At 47.0% G+C, this 24,116-nt stretch overlaps 1 protein-coding gene across 2 annotated transcripts in view; it reads left to right on the forward strand.

Moving 5' to 3' along the window:
• SPON2 (spondin 2) overlaps positions 1 to 24,116 on the forward strand; it is an 86,035-nt gene that overhangs the window by 14,809 nt on the left and 47,110 nt on the right. Inside the window, exons 1-3 of one of the 2 annotated variants that reach the window (XM_069204186.1) lie at positions 18,805 to 18,930; positions 19,731 to 19,957; positions 20,339 to 20,562. In XM_069204186.1, coding sequence (XP_069060287.1) covers positions 19,735 to 19,957; positions 20,339 to 20,562 — 447 coding nt within the window. In that variant the 5' untranslated portion in view covers positions 18,805 to 18,930; positions 19,731 to 19,734. Of the gene's footprint in view, positions 1 to 18,804; positions 18,931 to 19,730; positions 19,958 to 20,338; positions 20,563 to 24,116 lie in introns of those variants that run through there. The other variant, XM_069204180.1, reaches the window with a different exon arrangement.

A 24,116-nucleotide genomic window follows, 5' to 3' on the forward strand; every position in this document is an offset into this window, starting at 1 on the left:
GCCATCCAGGGGCTGGCAGCCCATTTGCAACAGACTAATGCATCCCTCGAGGGCATTCACTCTGACATGGGGGCCCAACAGAGATCAATCCAGGCTCTGGCCTCCTCTCTGATGGCAGCCATTGTCCCTGTTTCTAGCCTCCCCCCTCCAACTTCCTCTACCCAATCCCATTCCCCTCAACCCTAACCTATCCCAAGCACACAGGCAGACCAGCATGCACACAGGACAACACACAGGAGTGGTTCAGGTAAACACAAGCACCAAACATCATCCCACAGGCACTCACACAAACACCATCCAGAATCAGACATACCAACATCCACTGCCTCCACTGTGTCCCCCCCTCCTCGTCATCCACCTCCCTCTCAGTAGCGTCTACACTCACACCTGCATGCACCACATCCTCATCCACTACCACCATCACGCCTATCACTACACGCCCCTCACTGGCAGTCACTACCTCCATATCCATGCACACGTCCCCTGTGTCTTCTCCCACTGTGTCTGTGCCCCTCCTCCCAAAGTACACAAACACAAGCACTCAGACACCCAACAGCCATCCACCTCACAACAGCATCCAACCTATGCACCTGCACCCAAAATCAGCAGACAGACACCTCCTACAACCACTTCCTCTTCCTCCACTCCCAAACCTTCACCCACTTCCTGCCCCAATGTCCATAAGAAGCTTTTCCTCTTCACCGTTGACCTCTTCCTTACCACCCCCATCCCCCCCGTCCTTCACATCGGGCCAGTGTGGTCAGAACCCGGACAAGTACCTCAGCCACCCAGTCCACGGCCACAGTAGTGTCGACAGCTACTGCAGGTGGGAGAGGACCCCGGCACCAGGCAGCCACACTGAAAGGATGCCTGCACCAGGAAGGGCAAGGAGGCACCACCAGCTGCGTCTAGGAAGGGCAAGGAGGCACCACCAGCTGCTACAGGGAAGGGCAAGGAGGCACCCCAGCTGCTACAGAGAAGGGCAAGGAGGCACCCCCAGCTGCTAATGGGAAGGACAAGGGGGAATCCCCAGCTGTTGACAGGAAGGGCAAGGGGCCTGCACCAGCAGGGAAAAAGGATAAGAGGCCTGGTGCTGGGACCATGGTGGTTTAGACGTTCGAGGCTGCAGGGGAAGGGCTGGAGCCTCCCCCCACCACAGCCAACACCGCCACCAGCACAGCAGCCAGCACCGCGGCCAGCACTGCCGCCAGCAGCAGCAGCCCCAGTGGGCAGCCGTGCGAGACTGCAGGGGAAGGGCTGGAGCCTCCCCCCCACCACTACCAGCACCGCCGCCAGCAGCAGCAGCCCCAGTGGGCAGCCGCCCAAGGCTGTAGGGGAAGGTCTGGAACCTCCATCCACCACTGCCAGCACCGCCACCAGCACCAGTGCCAGCAGCAGCAGCCCCAGTGCGCAGCCGTCCAAGGCTGCAGGGGAAGGACTGGAGCCTCCCCCCACCATTGCCAGCACTGCCACCAGCACCGCCGCCAGCAGCCCCAGTGGGCAGCCATCCGAGGCTGCAGGGGAAGGGCTGGAGCCTCTCCTCACCACTTCCAGCACTGCCACCAGCACCGCCGCCAGCAGCAGCAGCCGTAGTGGGCAGCCGTCGAAGGCTGCAGGGTAAGGGCTGGAGCCTCCCCCCACCACTGCCAGCACCGACACCTGCACCGTCACCAGCAGCAGCAGCCCCAGTGGGCAGCTGTCCGAGGCTGCAAGGGAAGGGCTGGAGGCTACCCCCACCACTGCCAGCACCGACACCTGCACCGCCACTGCCACCACTGAGCAGCTGCCGCCACCACCGGCGGGCAGTGTGTAGTCCTGCATCCATGGGCTGCTGTGCGGCCTGGGTCCTGCAAATCCTGTGGGTCTGACACCCTGTTGAGAGACTGTGACCTTGCACTCCCCAAGATCTGCATCACTGGGAACAATGTCCCCTCCAGAACCAGGGGAAGAAGTCATCCACTCACCCCATCCTCCACAGGATGAAGCTCACTGGGCACAATGCCCCCTCCAGAACCAGTGGGAGAAGCCATCCGCTCATCCCATCCTTCCCAGGACGGAGCACACTGGGCACAATGCCCCCTCCAGGACCAGTGGAAGAAGCCATCCACTCACCCCATCATTCCCAGGATGAAGCACACTGGGCACAATGCCCCCTCCAGAACCAGTGGAAGAAACCATCCACTCACCACATCCTTCCCAGGTTGAAGTACACTGGGCATAATGCCCCCTCCAGAACCAGTGGAAAAGCACTCCCCAGGACCAAGCAGTGAGCAAACCACCCACTTGAGAGACTGTGGCCTTGCACTCCCCAGAACCAAGCAGTGGGCAAACCACCCACTTGAGAGACTGTGGCCTTGCACTCCCCAGGACCAACCACAGGGCATGTTGCCCCCTCCAGAGCATGTGGGCAAACTACCCACTTGAGAGACTGTGGCCTTGCTCTCCCAGGACCAAGCAGTGGGCAAACCACCCACGTGAGAGACTGTGGCCTTGCACTCCCCAGGACAAAGCAGTGGGCAAACCACCCACTTGAGAGATTGTTGCCTTGCACTCCCCAGGACCAAGCAGTGGGCATGTAGCCCCATCCAGAACCAGTGGCGTTGTACCATCTTCCAGCTGAGGTGCCCCCCATTCCCCATACCCCTGAGGTGCCTGTGTATTTTCGACCTGATGCCCCTGCAGTGTTCTCTCTGTGTTGTTGCAGGAGTGAGGTGGGGCCTTGGCCTAAGTGATGTGGCCCCGTGGCCCACAGACATTGAGGACTGGGCAGTGTTCCTACATTTGTAAATATGTATATACGTTTTGATGCACTTATTCCTAGTATTTTTTCGTATTACACTCACTTTCTTCAAATCATTTTATCCTTGCATTATTCCTGGGGGGTACGGCGAGAATATGTAATGTTACTGCATCTGTTTGTGTGTATGGTGTTGGGGGTGTTGCATGTTGCGTGTCTGTGTCACTCTCTTTTTCCTCCCCCCTCCCCTGTGTGCTAGGCGGCATTACTCACCGTGGTCGTCTTCGCCAGGTGCGGATGTTCATAATGCAGCAGAAGGTAGACGAGTATGGGGAATATGTGCAACTCGGGCTCCATGGAGTCGTGGTTTTTCCCTGAGTGTCCGCAGGTGAGTCCTTTAACTTCTGAGATCTGTTTCCATCAGGCTTTTGATGTCGTTGGTACCGCCCCGGAAAAAGTGGTGGATTGGCAGGTCATAATAGTGTCGGCGTTACATTGTCTTCAGCCTAGCTGTTGGCGGTTACCGCCGTGGTGCTTGTATATTCAGCCGTGGCGGTCAGTGTGTTAAAGTGGCTGTTTGTCTGAGACGTTTCCGCTGTGGTCATAATTCCAATTTTGTTACTGCCGGCCTGTTGGCAGTATTACTGCCGCTTTATCACCGACCGCCAGGGTTGTAATGAGGATCTATGTCTCCAAATATTTATATGATACAAAACATAGGCACTTCAAGCCAGTGGCCAATGTCTTACCATCCCTCCTTCTCACTCTGCATCTGATTGAAACACTGTCTCCCATTAACAGCAGATTGATTTCATACAGTCCATATTTTGACAGGTACCTGCTATGGATGATTGCCCCACTCACAAACATAGGGTACCCTTTTTATTGGAAGGAGTGTGGGAAGGCTGGGTGATAAAACAAAATTGTGGATCCCCAAAGGTACTGAAACTTTCCTTCACAAAAATATGAGGAAAATCAGTGAATTAGCCAACGTTTGGTGTTTGGTGTTTGAAGGACATTCCTGGTATGAAGTTGTAGTAGGATCCACCAGGACTCCCCTTGTGTCTAGTTCTAAGAAATGTATGGGTTTAGTAGGTTTTTCTGGGTGCTGGCCTGGCTGAGTCCATTTGCTAGAATGAATAACTTTGACGGAAAATCTTGATGTTTCCTTCTTGCATTTGGACCTTTTTCTTTTGGTGGCTATTATCTACACAAGTGAGGTATCTGGAGAAGTGTAGAAACACAGAATGGTAACTCATGTGCTATCAAGTGAATTTCTCAGGTTTTTCGGCTTCCAACATAAGCCAGTGTGCAGGAATGAACACATTTTGCAAAATTCCCCCAGAGTTGCATGGTATTATGTGTACCTCCAAATTCAGAGTTGTACATATAACCACTACTCATAAACTCACAAGTCTGGCACATTTAACAAATTATTAGGTTTCTTTTATACCCATTTCATCCATTATATTTTACCATATCAATCGATACATGGTCAGTATGCAATGAAAAATCATTATAAACCACAGTTCAGATGATGGCTTTGTTGTATTGTGTGCTAATTTGGCTTTGATATATTTTGAGGAAAATGAGGTTAAGAAGGTTTAAGCACAAACTGCTGGAAATATCACACGAACTTAGGCAAAGCAAATAAGTCTGGTGTCCTCTGCCATCCCTTTGGCAATTCTTGTTTGTTTTTTTCATGTTTTTTGCAAAACATTATTGTTGAGGAACCTCCTGGCTGTTTGTCAAGTAAAAATACACATTGACTAAAGGCAAAATGTTTACGATCTTAAAAAAAACACACATTACTGTAGTATTTCTAGGCACTGAAGGGAAATAGTTTGTGTATCAATGGGCTCATTGTGAAAGGGCAGCATGCCATAACTCATAGTGAAGTCAGCTAATGGCTAAAGTGGGCTGATGCATTACCCTTTGATGCATGCTTGAGTGGGTTGGAGAAAAATGTGAATGATGCAACCGCACACAAATGGATGAAGTGTGACTGAAAACCCCTATAAGTAACTATGCCATACATATAATTTTAGTAAAATACAAAATATATTGGCTAACACAGACCTGAAATGCCAATCCTTCTGTCACTGGCCGCCAACCTCGTGCCTTTGAGAAAGAAAGAAACAAACAACAACAAAAAAGAAAGAAGACAAAGAATAAGGCAAGACTGTAAAAAATAAAGAAGGGAGGCAAGAATGAAAGCAGGAAAAAACAAAAAGAAGAAAAGAAAGCAAGAAAGAAGGAAGGAAGGCAAGAATGGTGGAAAGAAAGAAGAAAAAAGAAAGACAACAAAAGAGAAAAAGAAAGGAACAAAAGAAGGAAAGAAAGCTGGAAAGAAGGGATAAAGGAAGGACAGAAAGAAAAAAGAAAACTAGGGAGAAAGAAAAAGAAAGAAGGCAAATGAAAAGAAGGAGTAAAGGAGGAAAGAAACAAAGAAAGAAGGAAAGGAACAGAGACAGTGCTGCAAATTATTCACAATAAAGGGTGATTGTCTTCCTGTGCAAAATTTATTAAGGAGCCATTGGTGAAATTGAGTTCAGAAAAAATGTTCTAAAGAATTGTCTGCTCATGAATGTACATGTATAAAATTGAATCTTTTGGTTTGTGTACTGCATACATGCTAAAAAAAGAGAACAACTTAACGTAGAACTGGTTCAAATGGGTGCAGCCCGTTATGCTGTGAAGTAGCAGCAGTAAGACAAACAAAAGACATTTCAAAAGGAATTTACAACACCATTGGCAAGAGACACAAATTGATAAAGATGGAATGTGGCTTGTGCTCCCATCTGGTAGAAAGTGGCCTTATTTCATCTCAGGCTCTAAACACAAAGGCAAAACTAAAGTAATTATAAAGTTAAACAAGCATTTAGAATGCAATAGTTCTCGCATTTGAGAGTTAGAGCTATTGGCGTTGTAAATGACAATGGGGGTCATTACGGCATTGGCGGGCAGCTACCGCCACCCGCCAAGCAGTAACCGCCGTGCGGCAGCCAATGCGCCCGCAGTCCCGCCACCCCCATCACGACATGCCCGCTGGGCCAGCGGGCGCAAACCAAGTATGCGCCCGCCGGCCCAGCGGGGATGAGGCCGCAACATAGGAGCCGGCTCCTAATGGAGCCGGCGGTGTTGCGGCCGTGCGACGGGTGCAGTTGCACCCGTCGCGCTTTTCACTGTCTGCTGTGCAGACAGTGAAAAGCTGGCCGGGGCCCTGTTAGGGAGCCGCTGCACTGCCCATGCCAGTGGCATGGGCAGTGCAGGGGCGCCCAGGGGCCCCAGGACACCCCTTACCGCCAGCCTCTTCCTGGCGGTGCAAACCGCCAGAAACAGGCTGGCGGTAGGGATGTCATAATCCCCAGGGCAGCGCTGCTTGCAGCGCTGCCCTGGCGGATTACATCCGCCGGGGCCATTGTGGTGGTAAACCGCCGGCCCCGGCGGTGCGACCGCGAAAATACGCCGGGAGGCACAGCCAGCCTGTTGGCAGTGCTCCCGTCGTTTTGGCCCTGCGGTTATAATACCGCCAGGGTCATAATGACCACCCATGTCTTTTATGAACAGAAACACTGCTGCAGCACTGTCTAGAGGACTTAGAATGGGGAATTACCACTGGAAACAGAGACACAGCTGCAGCACTGCCTAGAACAATGGTTCCCAACCTGTGGGCCGGGGACCCCTGGGGGTCCGCAAAGCCTCCTCAGGGGGTCCGCGACTGCTTAAAAAATATAATAATATTAGGTCCCAGCTATCAGAAATGACTCAGTGGGGGTCCTCGGGTTCCAATAATGATTCAGTGGGGGTCCCCGGGCTCAAGTACTGATAAAATCGGGGGTCCACAGAAGTCAAAAGGTTGGGAACCACTGGCCTAGAAGTCTTAGAATGGACGAGTTACCAACAGGACCAGAGAAGCAGCTGCAACATTGTCGAGAGGGACTAAGAATGAGGAATTACCACTGGAAACAGAGACACGGCTGCAGTACTGCCTAGACGACTTAGAATGGGGGAGTTACTGATGGGAACAGAGAAGCAGCTGCAGCACTGTCTAGAGGACTTAGAATGGTGGAGTTACTGACCTGGCCGGAGAATAAGCTCGCAGCACTGTCTAGACAGCTAAGAATGTGGAATTGCCACTGGGAACAAAGAGACAGCTGGAGCACTCCACAGAAGATTTAGAATGGAGGAGTTAAAGACGGGACCAAAGCAGTAGCTAGCAGCACTGCCTAGATGACTAAGAATAAGGAATTACCACTGTGACTAGAGGCACAGCTGCATAACAGCCTAAAGGACGTAGAATGGGGGAGTTACTGACGGGACCAGAGAAGCAGCTAGCAGCACTGTCTGGAGGACTTATAATGAGGAATTACCATTGGGACCAGAGAAGCAGCTAGCAGCACCTCCTAGAGGACTTTGAAAGAGTAATTACCAATGAGACCAGAGAAGCAACTAGCAGCACTGCCTTGAGGACTTGGAACGAGGAATTACTGACGGGACCAGAGAAGCAGTTAGCAGTACTTAATAGGGGACTAAGAATGAGGAATTGCCACTGGAACCAGAGAAGCAGCTGCAGCACTGTCTAGAGGGCTTAGAATGAGTCATTTCCACTGGGACCAGAGAAGCAGCTGCAGCATTGTCTACAGGACTAAAAATGAAGAATTACCACTGGAACCAGGGAAGCAGCTAGAGGCACTGTCTAGAGGACTTACAATGAGGAATTACACTGGTACCAGAGAAGCAGCTAGCAGCAAGGCCTAGAGGACTTAGAATGAGGAATTACCAATGGGACCAGAGAGGCAGCTTGCAGCATTGTCTGGAGGAGTTAGAATGTGGAATTACAGACAGGACTAGAAAAGCAGCTAACAGCACTGTCTGGAGGACTTAGAATGAGGAATTGCCACTGGGGCTAGAGAAGCAGCTAGCAGCACTGTCTGGAGGACTTAGAATGAGGAACTATCATTGGGACCAAAGAAGCAGCTAGCAGCACTGCCTAGAGGACTTAGAATGAGGAATTACTGAAGGGACTAGAGAAGCAGCTTACAACATTGTCTAGAGGACTTAGAATGAGGAATGACCGACGGGTCTAGAGATGCAGCTAACAGCACTGTCTAGAGGACATAGAATGAGGAATTGCCACTGGGACTAGAGAAGCAGCTAGCAGCACTGTCTGGAGGACTTAGAATGAGGAACTATCATTGGGACCAGAGAAGCAGCTAGCAGCACTGCCTAGAGGACTTAGAATGAGGAATTACCGAAGGGACTAGAGAAGCAGCTTACAACATTGTCTACTGGAATAAGAATGAGGAATTACTACTGGGACCAGAGAAACAGCTAGCAGCACTGTCTAGAGGACTTAGAATTAGGAATTATCACTGGGACCAGAGAAGCAGCTAGCAGCACCTGCTTGAGGACTTAGAATGAGGACTTAGAATGAGGAATTACCGATGGGACCAAAGAAGCAGCTAGCAGCACTTTCTAGAGGACTAAGAATGAGGAATTTCCACTGGGACCAGAGAAGCAGCTGCACACTCTCTGGAGGACTTGGAATGAGGAAATGCCAATGGGACCAGAGGAGCAGCTGCAGCATTGCCTTCAGGACTAAGACTGAGGAATTATCACTGAGACCAGAGAAGCAGCTTGCAGCATTGTCTAGAGGATTTAGAATGAGGAATTACCGACTGGACCAGAGAAGCAGCAAGCAGCACTGCCTATAGGATTAAGAATGAGGATGTACAACTGGGACAGAGAAGCAGCTGGCTAGAGGGCTAAAAATTAGGAATTACCACTGAAACCAGAGAAGCAGCTTTAGCATTGCCTACAGGACTAAAAATGAAGAATTACCACTGGGACCAGAGACGCAGCTAGCAGCACTGCCTATAGGATTAAGAATGAGGGTTTACCACTGGGACCAGAGAAGCAGCTTCATCATTGTCTAGAGGACTTAGAAGGAGGAATTACCTCTGGGACCAGAGACCCCGTACTTAGTACAGCATTGTCTTCAGGACTGAGATTGAGACATTACTAGTGGGACCTGGGAAGCAGCTAGAAGCACTGTCTAGATGAATTACTACTGGGACCAGAGAGGCAGCTAGAGAAGCAGCTAGCAGCACTGTTTAAAGGACTTTAAAATGAGACTGAAAGTGGATGAGTGTGTGTCTGCCTGTGCAAAACATGCACACAGAGCCAATTATTTTTAAAACAGTAGTGAAGGATAAATTGGCTTGGAAAACATCAATTAAGTATACCAGAGCAGAGGCACAAGAACAAACTAAACCTGAAACCTTTGGTGTCTTTCTAAACATGGTCTTTTCACTGGTGTGGCGTGAACACATCGCTATGGGCAACCAAAAGAACACTAAGGCTGCAATGCTCAGATGGGCAGGTGGAGGAGGGGCCATCACGCGCTGTAACAGGAGGAAGCGTGAATGTAGCACACATAGGAGGGGCATTTAAAAAATGCACCATTAAAAAGGAAGCATTTAAGACAAGCACAACAAATAACAAATTGGAATAGTGGGCGTGGTTAAAGCCCATAGACTGAATACAGCATGTCTTGCAGATAGCACATGCACGCTACCTAGGCTCGACCTAAAAAACACCAGCACTGATGGGAACTGCCTTGTGTGCACATGTACTCATTGTGAAACATCAAAATGCTGTCCCTCAATGTGAAGTTAACCAGTGGCTGAAGTAGGCTGACCCCTTTCCCCAAGCTATAAGGTGTTGTGGGTGGAAGCAAAATGTTAATGACACAACACACCAATGTATGAACATTGGTGGCTGAAAGCCCCTTTAAGAAAGTAAATTATACATATAAAAACAGCAAACCTAACAAGGGCTCAGCTGAGGGTGGTAAAATCCTCAACACTTAGGGGGTTATTCTAACTTTGGAGGAGGTGTTAATCCGTCCCAAAAGTGACGGAAAAGTGACGGATTTACCACCAGCCATATTACGAGTCCATTATATCCTATGGAACTCGTAATACGGCTGGTGGTATATCCGTCACTTTACCGTCACTTTTGGGACGGATTAACACTCCTCCAAAGTTAGAATAACCCCCTTAATGAGCTGTGCTGCAGTTCTACTGTAGTAGACTGAACTAACACCTTCACCTAAACAACCTTTTGAGAAACTTCCTGTTCACTTTTATCCAATCACTTAATACTTTCGCATTTCTGGATTTCAGAATAATACAGTGGTGTTATGGGCAGTTTAGTCCTAGAGGAGACATGTCTTCTGTTCATAGCAGTGAAAAAACTATTTACAACACCATTGTGAGAAAGAGTATTTGCTGCTAAACTAGGGACAGGCAATTGCTACTTAAGTATTGAGTCAACATTATTCATAAATGTAAACCCTAACACCCTCTCAAAGCCATCATTCCATGTCTTCCAAACGAAATCCACTTTCTTTGTAGATTTCCTGAATGCAACTACTTTGGTTGTGAGCTTGAAAAAAAGTGTCTCTGTGAAAATGAAGTGGGAACACTTTAAACCCTATTGTAGACTGATGTGGGTTTGAACAGAACTATATCGTCCACATAAGGTAGCACATTAATATCCGAATTGCCTACTCTCAGAGGAAACATTTTACTCTAGCAAAGAAGGAAGTTAAGCCTACGAAAACAATGTGGGTGCAAGAAAGGCCTCTTTTTTAATGCTATAACCCATTTTCCTGAAAGCCCTCTCAGCCCCCTTCAGACCATGTGTATGGTATTGGAATATAGGGCATCCAGCAACGTCAACAGACCACTGGCAGTCCCTGCTGGGCAAAGAGTCTGTCTGTCAACTTGGTCACAGGCTATTGAATAGTCAATAAAAACAGCATGATCTGGATGGCTATTCTTTCCTATTTATTTGTCAAAACAGCTTAAATCACCAGTATATTCTGTAAAACTAATGCATTTTTCGGAAACCTGATAGTTTGATAGTTATATTTGTTTTCTCTCCCGCTGACGTTTGTATTTATTGAAAGACTTCTTTAATAAATCTAACAGCGCAATGACGTACTCACATCTCAGAAGATGCCATTTTAGTTATCATATTCCGAAACCTCGGTTTGGCAACTAAATAAAAGACAGCGAAAGTGCTAACAAAAGAACGTCATCAGCGTGATAATGCACATCACTGCATATACATTAGCTTTAAAACGGATATTAGTACTGTAAATTATTTAGAACCAGTAATGCTTGTTAACTAATATTAAAGTGGCATTAATGGTCAAGCAGACTTTTATATTGATTGTGTACAAACAATTGGTGGGAATGCGCAGAGATAGAGGGGCAGATTTACTAACTTTTCACGCAATGCAGCGTAGCAACCAAAGTTCCTGCACTCTGTGAAAGTGATAGAGCAGCACAGCATCATGTCTATTACGATATGGTGCTATTGTACTCCCTCGCTGTGCTGGTGCACCTTAGGCTGGCATGTGCCAATGAATAAACCAGTGCACTTTGGTGCAAGGTTGAAAGCATTCAGTCAGGCAGAGGACAATTCCGGTACAAAAACTATGCTTTAATATTTTTTCTCACTTTACAGTATATGGAAAAATGTGGAGAGCTTTAAAACTTGCTCCACACTTCTAGTCCGAGGAGGTGTGAGTTTCTGATGCAAATCTCTGTCTACCAATGTTAGTATATAGGGATTTCCATCAAAACCCATGGGTAGTTGCATAGTAACATCCATGTGCCACCCATGATATGCCCCCCTTGAGGCAAAGTGACGCAAAGCAGCCTATTGCACTACTTTGCATTACTTTGGGCAGCTTTCCAATGCAAATTCACCTTGGAAATTAAATATCACCAGAATACTTTGCCTCTGGTTTGTTTTGCAAAATTAATACAAATCCGACACAAAGTATTAGTAAACCTTGGAAGAAAGTGCAGTGCTAGAACACATGACTTCGTCAATGACATTAAATGAGTTTAATAGGATGGCACAATAGGTCAAAGTGGCATCCTGGCCCACATCATATAATTCAGTAGTTAGCACAGGTCTAGATAGGAAACAGGATAATACTAACCATATTAATTCTCCATCAATGATTTAAAAGGCTCAGGATGTTTTTAAGTTAAAAACAAGGAATACAAAAAAGAGCAACAAAGAATGATGAAAAGCGCAGGTGGATTCACACCGACTCACTTACTGTTAAGTATTCACTAGAGATATCCTAGCAAAAATGAAGGAACTACCCATGTGTCAAGACAACCTAAACAGTGAAAATGAGCAGCTACACTGCAAGGGCAGTGGCAGTGAAGCATTTATCAAAGAACACGACTTCCATTGAACTGAAAAGTAAGAAAAAAACTTGGACCAAAATCCTGCTACAGTATAGTGACCTCTAGACGTATAGGGATTAAGGTTAACCACAATGGAGCATCTGAAAGTATGGGATATTTTCCTTTGGCTAGGGAAGAAAAGTGAGATTTCATAGGTTAGGGTAAGTAATCCCTACGAAGCATTAAAGACTATTTCTAAAACTTAAACTCAAATGAGATTAAAAGAGATGGATAGCAAACGCCGTACAGATAAACTCTCTTAAGCCTCATGTAGGAAAGTAGCCTCTTTCTTGGCATGGTTACCCCCATTTTCTGCCTGTTGTCAGAGTGTTTGACCGTGTTCACTGGGATCCTGCTAACCAGGACACCAGGGATGATGCTCGCTCCCGTCTTACTTGGTAACTTGTACCACTTTCAACCCACATTTGGCATACTGGTACCCCAATGTAAGTCCCTAGTATATGGTACATAGGTACCCAGGGCATTGGGGCACCAGGGGATCCCCATGGGCTGAAGCGTGTATTATGCCACCCACGGGGAGCCCATCCAAAGTGTTCCTCATGCCTGCCATTGCAGCCTGCAGCAAAGGGTGCATGCACCCTTTTTCACCTTAGGTCCCTGCACCAGGTCACTATACGTCACCCCTATGGCAGGCCATCCTAGACAGAGGGCAGGGTGCAAGGAACTGTGTGTGAGGGCACCCCTGCACTAGCAGAGGTGCCCCCACGAACTCCAGGTCATTTTCATGGACTCCGTGAGTGCTAGGACGCCATTTTATGCGTGTACTGGACATAGGTCACTACCTATGTCCAGCTGCATAATGTTAACTCCGAACATAGGCATGTTTGGTATCAAACGTGTCGGAATCATACCCTAATAATGTTGCCAGTATTGGAAGGATGATTCCATGCACTCTGGGTGCTCCTTAGAGGACCCCCAGCCTTGCTCTTACCAGTCTTCCAGGGCTTTCCAGGCAGCCCAAGCTGCTGCCACCCCTCAGACAGGTTTCTGCCCTCCTGCTGCTTGAACAGCTCAAGCCCAGGAAGGCAGAACGAAGGATTTCCTTTGGGAGAGGTGGGTAACACCCTCTCCCTTTGGAAATAGATGTTACATGGCTTCGGAGGGGTAGCCTCCCCAAGCCACTGGTATGCTTTGAAAGGCTCATTTGGAGCCCTCCATGCATAAATCAGTGTACACCAGCTCAGGGACCTCTGGTCCCTGCTCTGGTGCGAAACTGGACAATGGAAAGAGGAGTGACCACTCCCCTGTCCATCACCAACCCAGGGATGGTGCTCAGAGCTCCTCCAGAGGGTCCATAGGTACTGCCATCTTGAATCCAAGGTTGACAGGGACCTCTGGGAGCATCTGGGTGGCCAGGCCAGGGAGGTGACGTCAGAGCCCCCTCCTGATAGGTGGTCACCTGGCTACGTGACCAATCCCCCTCTCAGGGCTATTTAGGATCTCTCTATTGGGTGGGTCCTCAGATTCAGCTTGCAAAATTCCAGCAGGACTCCTCTACAACCTCCACTTCAACTTCTAGCCACTGGAACCCTCCAGGAGCCGACAATCTGCATCCACAAAGAGTCTTCTTGCAACATTATTTCCACGGCTCCTTCCAGCTTCTGCAACATTTCCCCGGCTGTGCATCCTCTCAGGGTAGCAAGTCTTCAGCCTGGATGAGAAAGAAAAAGAAGGAATCTCCCTTGGAGTGAAGGAGTCACTCCCCTGAATCCGCAGGCATCTACTGCAACAACAACTGGCTGTGTGGATCTGCTCTCATCCTGAGCTACGTGCATCCTGCATCATGAGTGGTAGTCCAGAGTAGTTCCCATGGTCCTCTCTGCCAGCTGTCCAACTTTAATGGAGGTAAGCCCTTACCTTCCCATGCAGGACAGTACCCCCAAGCGCTGCGTCTCTTGCAGCTGCCAAGGCTTGTTTGCCTTCTTCTCAAAGGGATCTTCTGGCTACGTGTAGCTCCAGTCCCCAGCACTCTTTCCTGTCACACACAGCCCTCTGCATGGTTCTCCTGCAGCGTGGGTCTTCAGTTGTGCTGCATGGGCTCTTCTGCAACTCCTGTGTCCCCCTCCTGTGGGTGCTGCCACTGCTGCTGTGAGCTCTCTGTGATGCTGAAGGTCACCTCTGACTCCCCCTCCTGGGTTGAGTACTCCTTGGCCTTGCTGGTCCACGGCAGCTCCACTTTTCACCAATGGCGACATTTGTCTTTGCCAAGGCTTTTTGGTGGAATTCCTACACCAACACATGACTGCAACCCTTCTTCGAGTGTGGGACATCATCTGCATCCCTCAGGAACTCTTCACCAACTCCAGGGCTGGAGTGCTGACGTTCTTCACACCACCATCAACCAACTCCTGCATCCACATCTGGGTGGGTAGTAGCTCCTACTCCTCTTGGTCACCTCAGTGACTTCTGGACCCGGCCCCCTTCTTCCACAGGTCTTTCTCTTTAGTAATCAAATGATTGTTTCTTGCACTCTTGTCTGGGTGTTGTATTTTCTTCTTTTCCTTCCTTTTGGGTGGTTTGGAGAAAATCCACTAACTTACTCCTTTTCTCCTGGGCGCTAGGGGGCACTGTGGTACTTACCTTTGGTGTTTTCTAGTACCCTCAGCTTCTCTCTACACATTCCACTTACCTAGGTGGGCGTCCTGTGTTTGCATTACTATTTTTTTAGTATATGGTTTGGACTCCCCCTAGGGTCACTATTGTCAAACTGCATTTGCACTGTTTTCTATCAATTTATATGCCTATTTCTGGTAACTAGTGCAGAGATATATTTATATATATATATATATATATATATATATATATATATATATATATATATATGCATATATGGGGGTGATTCTGACTGCGGCGGACGGCGGTCGCCGCCCGCCAAGCAGTTCCCGCCGAAAGACCGCGGCGGTCATTCTGGCTTTCCCACTGGGCTGGCGGGCGAGCGCCGAAAGTCCGCCTGCCAGCCCAGCGGGAAACACCCTTCCCACGAGGAAGCCGGCTCAGAATGGAGCCGGCGGAGTGGGAAGGTGCGACGGGTGCAGTTGCACCCGTCGCGAATTTCAGTGTCTGCAAAGCAGACACTGAAATTCTTTGTGGGGCCCTCTTACGGGGGCCCCTGCAGTGCCCATGCCATTGGCATGGGCACTGCAGGGGCCCCCAGGGGCCCCACGACACCCCATACCGCCATCCTGTTCCTGGCGGGTGAACCGCCAGGAACAGGATGGCGGTATGGGCTGTCAGAATCCCCATGGCGGCGCAGCCGGATTCCCATGGGCAGCGGAAAGTCGGCGGTACACCGCCGGCTTTCCGCTTCTGGCCGCGGCTGTACCGCCGCGGTCAGAATGCCTGGCGGAGCACCGCCAGCCTGTTGGCGGTGCTACCGCCGACCTCCGCCATGGCGGTAAGTACCGCCAGGGTCAGAATGACCCCCATAGTGTTTGTTACTTACCTCCTATTGGAGGGTTGCCTCTCTAGTAGTTTGTGGTATTGTGTCATTAAAATAAAGTACCTTAATTTTTGTAACACTTAGGGGGTCATTCTGACCCCGGCCGGCGGTGAAAGCCGCCGGCCTGGCTGGAACCGCCAGAATACCAATGCGCGGTCAAAAGACCGCCGCAGGTATTCTGGGTTTCCCGCTGGGCTGGCGGGCGACCGCCAGAAGGCCGCCCGCCAGCCCAGCGGGAAACACCCTTCCATGAGGATGCCGGCTCCGAATGGAGCCGGCGGAGTGGAAGGGGTGCGACGGGTGCAGTTGCACCCGTCGCGATTTTCAGTGTCTGCATGGCAGACACTGAAAATCTTTGTGGGGCCCTGTTACGGGGGCCCCACGACACCCCATACCGCCATCCTGTTCCTGGCGGCCAAAACCGACAGGAACAGGATGGCGGTCGGAATCCCATGGAGGATTCCCCAGGGCAGCGGGAAACCGGCGGTACACCGCCGGTTTTCCGTTTCTGACCGCGGCTGTACCGCCGCGGTCAGAATGCCCATGGGAGCACCGCCAGCCTGTTGGCAGTGCTCCCGCGGTCGTTGGCCCTGGCGGATTTTACCGCCAGGGTCAGAATGACCCCCTTAGTGTTTACTTTCATGTGTGTAAGGGCTGTGTGATTACAGTGGTATTGCATGAGCTTTGCATATCTTCTAGATAAGCCTTGGCTGCTCATCCACAGCTACCTCTAGAGAGCCTGGCTTCTAGACACTGCCTACAATACACTAATAGGGGAATATCTGGACCTGGTATAAGGTGTAAGTACCTTAGGCACCCATAACACACCAGGCCAGCTTCCCACACCTCATTCCTCATATGTCATGAGGGAATCCTGTGATTGTAGTCATCAGTGTCAAAGGCACAAATAAGTCAGTGTTTTATTTGGAAATGCAGGGACGGGTTAGCGATGGAGTGGCATTGGTACAAGCCTCTATCAGCGTCTTCGTTAAAGGAGCACACACAATACATATATGGGGAACCTTTTAACAGAGGCCTTGATCAAATGTAATGTTGCAGAGGCAAAATATAATAGGTGGAAAGATGGTAAGGAAGCACATAGTACCGTATTCATTCATTAGGAATGTTCTATAAGGTCACATTTGTTACCTTGCATGAATTTCAGAGCACTTTGTTAAACAAACAATTATGCTTAAAAAGTGTTGATACCTCTGATTTGACATAGGGGCTCAGATGTGCTGGGTAAAGGTCAGGTGCAATCTAGATACAGTCGGTATTGCTTCTGCTGTTTGTATGGATTTTACATTATTTCAGGGGCACCTCCAGATGGTCTGTTCTTCCCAAAAACTGACTGTCAACCGATCAGCCATAAAAAGTTCACCATATTTGGGAAAGGATCAGTATTTAGCCGGCCAATTGTATTAGAGGGGGATTAATTCAATTTGCAAGTGTGAAATACAGACAGAGTCACATCTTGGTGCTTGGATACCACACGTTTGAAGGAATGTGAGTGTATTTCAAAACAAATCCTCTGTGTGCTGAAAGTGATCGATTCATGAAGTTGTGCAGAGATTTATGTTTCTGGAAAGAAGAAAGAAGCTTGCTTTCCTAAGAACCAACAAGCAGATACAATTTTTGCAAGTTCCTAGGAGGACAGAACTACCAGCCGGTGGTTATTATTTTCAATTCAGTGTGGAAATTCTTCTATTATTTCAGTGTTGGGAAGTAATTCTAGCCAGGTGGAAAATGTTGCAAATGTCATATGTGACAACAAATTCTAAAAGAATTTGGTTAGAAGACTAATCTTGCTACATAGCTACCCTCAACAAGGTGCTCGTAGGGTACTTGAGACGAAGGAGAATGTCCAAAGAGATTGCTGAACAAACAAAAGTACCAAAATCCTAAACTCAACCTTCTTGCCACAACCTGTATCAACACAAGGAACGTCTGAACCCAGCAGCAAAGCTGCATCTTTATGTAGGGGGTCTTACGCAGTCTACACCACTAAGTTCATCTGACTGAAGGCAATCAGTAGAGGCTCCCATGACTTTCCAACAAATGTGTTGGCTTAGTGGGGGCAGCGGCTTTAGTTCTTTAGCTGCACTGGCTGGCTAAAAGATCACACGTCTGACTGTTAAAGAAGGCCAAGCCTTCTCAATGGAGTGAAACTCCCAAACACCCAAACTCGGGCAAGGAATAGAATGCAGTCCAAAATATACAGAACCTCAATGGAGTCCTACATTCTCTCATTCCTCCGGGTGGTGTATGAGCCCTGTGCATGTTCCATAATAGCAACATCCGTATGGCCAAGTTAAAATTTCCAGCATGGTGGGTGGCTTGTCACAATACTAATTAGGTGGGTTCCTGTGTTGAATGTGCGTCTTCTGAAATAGCACCCATTCCTGAAGAGGTGCATTCCCTAAGACTGAAGAACACTTCTGGCTGCAACCCACCAGCAGTAAGTGCTTTGTTCACAAGGAGGTGGGGGGCATAACCTTTTCAGTGTTGAAATGAATCTTTTTTCGCGTGTACATCACCAGTCACTGTTTTGCATTTGCGTTACTTAAATATGGACATCCAATAGTATCACTTGATGTTCATGTTAAGGGATTTCTAAAATTTAAAAGAAGGATCACGCCATTTCTGAAAACATCCTTTGCCTTTGGGTGCTGCTTGTTGGTGAGTTGAATTTTTAGTGCAGCAGTGATGAAAAGCAGCGGCAGTCTTCAGTGCCAGGAAACAAAAGGCATGTATCCATAGCACTCATATTTTTATTAACTGTCTTGGAAGCAAAATTCTTCTTATCCACTCTTTGGCTGCAATAAACCTTTTCTTTTCTGAACATATGCGCTTCGTGTGTATATATTTGTGTGTGCCCCTGTGCTGTGTGTTAATTTATGTTGATACCCATATTATGCTTTATACATCATGTACAAAGGATATATACAAAATATCCTGAAACGAAAAAAAAAAGAAGAAAGACTGAATATTCTGCTCAGTTATCCACCCAAGCCCATACCTCTATCCTGCTGGAGGCGTATGTCTCCAAAGCAGCCAGAGCAAGTTTATACAAGACATTATGAAATTATTAAAACCAGAGAGCTGCTACGTCACCAGGGTCTCTAAACTGCTTGGCGAGTTTTGAGAAAGACAATAATGACCTGGGGCAGTTAAATGAGCGCGGAGTCTGCTCAGCAGCAAAGATTTGCTTTTATAGGAACCTGCTAAAGTGCCATGCAGCGCCTCTGAGATTTGTTCCAGATTCCTGGCGCAGGGGGATGCTCTGCATTCTGGTAAAGTGTAAGGTGCTGGGGTGAAAATCACTGTTGGACAAAGGGGGCTCTCCTCGGGCATAAATAGCAAAGGCTGCTGGTGTTCTCTCTTGCAGTCCAGCCCAGCTGCCAGCAGCAAGCAGGTGCTCCCTCTAAGACTGAACTCCAGCTGCCAGACCAGTGAGTAGCCGAACTGTGACCACTGCTCGTTCTCAGATTTAGATCTAATAATTTACCTGCTGCCCAGAGCGGAGAGCATGTAGCACGTAATATGCACTTCAAGGTGATGGGTGCATGCATGTTAAATGTAGAGCGCCTTCAGAAAGTAGCGCCCGTGTTGAGTTTGAAATATGTTCTCAAGCGGTAAATTCCATCTTCCGAGAAACAATTCCAGTAGAACAGACTGCCGATGTTTTTTTTTCTAGGAAAACCGTATTTCGAACGTAAACTAAATTCAGCATGTAGTGTGGAAGCGAACAATATAACATTAATTTCCTGACCAAGCATGATGAAATATAATCATTTCAACATGCGGTTCTTGGAAGAGCGGAGGCTAAGATTGTAAGGTATGTTCTCTCGTAAAAAACAAAAGGTTGCATAACTCCTAGCGCTGTACACCGTCTCAAATTTAAATCAGCCAGGTCCCACTGAACATCATAAGTCTGCATGAAACGTTTAAAGGTTACTGTAAAATATCTGTAAATATTAGCCTACAAATAGTACGAATGGAAATCTTACTTAAAATGACTGCAGGTATGCGAGCAAATGTGTGCCGTGCAGAAATGTGTGCATTGTAGGCGGCGTATCCTAAGGAGAGCTGAGGAATGTAAAGCACTGTTTGTGCTCCACGGTAAGGTCCAGCGGGTCTACTCTTCATGTCAGGCAGAAATGATGTAATTTGTGCAGGCTGGAGTCCTCCATCTGGTACATCCATACTGACTCATGTGCGTGGCCGGTCACTGTTCTCTTTCCGTGGACAGGGAAATGGAAAGCCTAATGCTGTGCTGCAGATCCTGTGAGGTTTTCTGGGCTATCCTCTCAGCAGCTTTCACCTGTGCCAGCTGTCTGCCTGTGGGCGAGGACTTCCTTTGCACAGCAGAAGAACTGGCACGATACAGCATCGTCTTTACGGGGAAATGGAGCCAGGTGGCTTTCCCTAAGCAGTATCCCCTGTACAGACCCCCAGCTCAGTGGTCGTCACTGCTCGGTAAGTAAAATGCTTATAAAGTAAATAATAAAACACGTCAAAAATGAAGAATGTGTATAGCATGTAGTATCACGATCAAACCAGGTTTCTCGCCGTGTACTTAAAAACAAAAATAAGCAGAATTCAATATTTTCCACATATAAACTTTTAAAAAACAATTCTGGTAGTTTTGACATCATTGTTAACAGGTATACGAATGCTACAAGTTTTAATACATTTTACGATTTGTAATGCAATATAATATAAACATCTGATTATTGGCAAAATTGTAAAATTATTATTTCTGAAAATAGAATGCACTATCTAATAAGTAGATTCAAATAACGATTCCTGCTGCTCTCATGCATTTATCGCTGATGTTATTCCCCACCAATCCCACAGGCGCTACGCATAGCTCCGACTACCACATGTGGCAGAAGGGTGAATACGCCAGCAATGGAGTGCGGGAGTTTGCTGAAAAGGGTGAGGCGTGGTCACTGATGAGGGAAATCGAAGCTGCTGGAGAGAAAATCCAAAGTGTTCATGGGATCTTTTCAGCAGACGCCATCTCTAGCGGGACAGGGCAGACCTCAGCAGAGCTGGAAGTTCATTCCAGGCACTCGTTGGTAAGTACATTTAGTACATCAGCATGAACATATGGAACTCCGAGTAATGTTTTCTGCAAAACCTGGAGCGAGCAAAGTGATGAAGCAGGAACACCATACACTGGAATTAATTACAATCATTCTATATTATATGCCTTGTCTACATAACCCTTTAAATGCGTGCCTGTGCTTAACCTTCCATCTACTAAGTAAGAGTCCTGTCTGAGCCCGATCAAAACCTCAGCAATCCGAAAACAACTGGGAAATGCTACAGTGCATAGGTCTTCTTGCTATTTGGTACTCCTGCCTAAAGGAAACTGGGGCCCTCTTCTTTATGGGAGGACGGGAGTCCTTGACTTCTCTAGACAAGCTTTGTGTGTCACTTCCTTCTTGTTGCTATGGCTACCCATCTTTCCTGAGTCTTTGATGTGCCTGTCTCTTCAAACAGCTTTGACTTTTCATGTGTTCTGTGCATTATTGTTCATGAGATTAGTGGTGAACAATGAGACAAGCTTCTTTAGAACTGGACAAAGCTAAGAACCTTCAAATGAGTTACCAAGGCACATCATTGACTAATCTTGATCTCGTAGAAATCAAGGTTTTATTCAACATAGCAGTTTAGATGAAGGGCGCAGCAATTGGCCTGGCCCTGAGCGTACATCTTTAGACACAATTATTGTACATCTGCTGTGGAGTAAAACTGCTACACTGCCCGCGCAAAGGTTTTCTGAACTCAAAATGAATCTGGAAGGTGTTATATGTGCTAAACATGTTAGAAGAATATGATCATGCCTTACTGGCAAAGACCTATGATAGGTCTGTGCATGGACTCCTGGACAGGTTCAAGAAGTAAAAAGTGTACAATGCAACAGGTGCAAAGTGCCCTTGTAAGTGGCCAAAATTCCTCATGCACAATTTGTTTGGACATATATCAAGCAAAGGTTAAAGTGGCATTATGATTGGCTCTGCAATAGCCTCCTAAGAACAGTTAAAGTACAGTTATGGTTTTGAATTGAAACTGAAATACGCAAGCTGTGGTTAGGACCACAACCGCACAAAAGTTTTCCATATCATAACTCACACACTGGCTTCAATGCCTATGCCTTCAGCCTTAATCAACAAAATATTTATATGTATGGTGATTTAATTAAAATTTCCATTTAGGAATTGTTATTTACTGGTATAAGTATAGGACCACACTTATCATCGCAATATTTAGCAAGTTCCTAATTGTGACTTTTTGCAACTCGCCATTAGGAACTCGCAAAATGCGATGTACAACAGTAACTTAAACACTGTCTGTGATTCCCCAATGGGTTGCAAAGAACCTCCCTCATCAATATTCATGAGGCAGGTCGCAATTTGCGACCCATTGGGAATGGCCTGCACTCACAGGGATGGTGGCCTACTGGGGGTAGCAGACCACCAAGTCTGTGATTGCTTTTCAAATAAAGCAATTTTTTTCTGAAATGTAGCAGGTTTTCCTTAAAGGGTGCATTTCGAAATAAAAAAATGAAAAGTTTTCTTTTCATTTTTTAAGAGCAGGCAGTGGTCTGTGGGACCACAGACATAAGCCCTGGGGAGATAGTGGTCCCCGGGGCTGCGGAGGGCCGGGTGGCCTCCTCGCATTTACCCCTGGTATTCCTACCCTGGCATCTTTTCTTTTGTTTAATCTTTTTTTCTAACTCGGTTGAAGCCGGGTCCCAACATGGCTGCCAACACTTCCTTGTTTGAGGGTTGGCAGCCAATCAGATCTCAGCACAAGATCAGGAGGGTTTGCGGAGCCTTTGTGTCCCTATATATACAAACTTGGATTTTCTTTATTTTCTCAAAAACTACTAAATGGATTTACACCAAATAATAAAAAGGGCACTTTTTGGACCAAGAGCTACCTTTCTGCCAAATTTCAGGTAATTCCGTTCAGTGGTTTGGGCACTATTGCTGTTCAAAATCCCCATGGAAAAATGCATTGGGGAAAAAGCTTTTTGGGACCCTCCCTTTTTCTCTTCCCCTGCTAGACAGATCATTCCAAAACTTTCCAGACAGATGCTGAAGTGAGCATTGTATTCTATGGGAAAATTACAAAAGATTCATCAAACGGCGCCCAAGTTATTAGCAAAACAAAAAATGCCCTCTCTATAGAAACTAGGTCCTAACTATAACGCCCTCTCTATAGAAACTAGGTCCTAACTATAACTACCTAATAGTGACTAATATATATATATATAAATATATATATATATATATATATATATACATCCTAACTATATATGTGTTAGACCTGGTATCCTTGGTGTGGTCTCCCCTAACTTTTTGCCTCTACTTCCCAGATTGTTGCTGTGTGCTGGACTCTGTTTTTGCTGTTTTTGTTACTCTGGGCACTTTTCCACTGCTGACCAGCGCTAATGTGCAAGTGCTCCCTATGTGAAACTGTATGTGTAATTGGCTTTTCCATAACTGACAGATTTTACTTACTGGTAAGTCCCTAGTAAAATGCACTAGAGGTGCCTAGGGCCTGTAAATCAAATGCCACTAGTGGGCCTGCGGCACTTATTGTGCCACCCACATGAGTAGCCCTGTAAACATGGCGCAGACATGCCACTGCATTATCTGTGTGTGCAGTTTTTAAACTGACAATTAGACTTGGCAAGTGTACTCACTTGCCAGGCCCAAACCTTCCCTTCTTAGGGTCGGGCGCGCAAAGCGCACTGTTCCGGATGTAATCCTTCTATGGGTTTTTAACCACACCCATGTCATGCCCATCAGTTTGGTTGGTTCATGCGCTTGCCTTTTAAAATTCACTTGATTTCATTAGTGAAAGACATGCACACGTCATGTCTTTTCCGGTGTTTAGCCCTCCTCAAGAGCATCGGCCAACTACTGAAAACATTTGAGGTTCTATTTTTTCTGTATGGTTTCTTGGCTACTTTTTCTTTTTATTTCTTAATCAGCGTGATCTAGCTGGGCAGTAATAAAGCACTTTGCATGCCATCAACCCTGTTACATGGATAATTGCAGTTTTGCCGGTTACATGGATAATTGCACTTTGCCGATATGTTTCACTGCAAGCAAACTTCTGTTTCCTTTTGTGTGTCTGCTTCGCGCTCATGGCGGCAGTCGGCTCGCTTATGTGAAACTGATTTCCTTTTCAGTTCATGTGGCAAGAAAAGTCCAGTTAGGAGTTTAAAATGCTAATAGCTCTGACTCGAGTAAACGCAAGACCCATTTAATTGCAAATGCTTGTTATACATGTAAGGCATCCCTGAGGTAGGCCCTAGGTAGCCCCATGGGCAGGGTGAGGTGTATATTAAATGTGGGACATGTACTGATGTGTTTTACACGTCCTAACAGTGAAATACTGACAAATTCGGTTTCACTGTTGCAAGGCCTATCTCTCTCATAGGTTAACATGGGAGCCGCCTTTAAATATCCTTAAAGTGTAGTTTCCCTTTGAAAGCAGATAGAAATAGGGAGTTTGGGATCTCTGAACTCACAATTTAAAAATACACCTTTTAGTGAATTTGGTTTTTGGATTGTTAGTTTGAAAATGCCACTTTTAGAAAGTAGGCATTTTC

Source organism: Pleurodeles waltl, chromosome 1_2 (assembly GCF_031143425.1).
Source record: "Pleurodeles waltl isolate 20211129_DDA chromosome 1_2, aPleWal1.hap1.20221129, whole genome shotgun sequence".
NCBI classification, from domain to species: Eukaryota; Metazoa; Chordata; class Amphibia; order Caudata; family Salamandridae; genus Pleurodeles; species Pleurodeles waltl.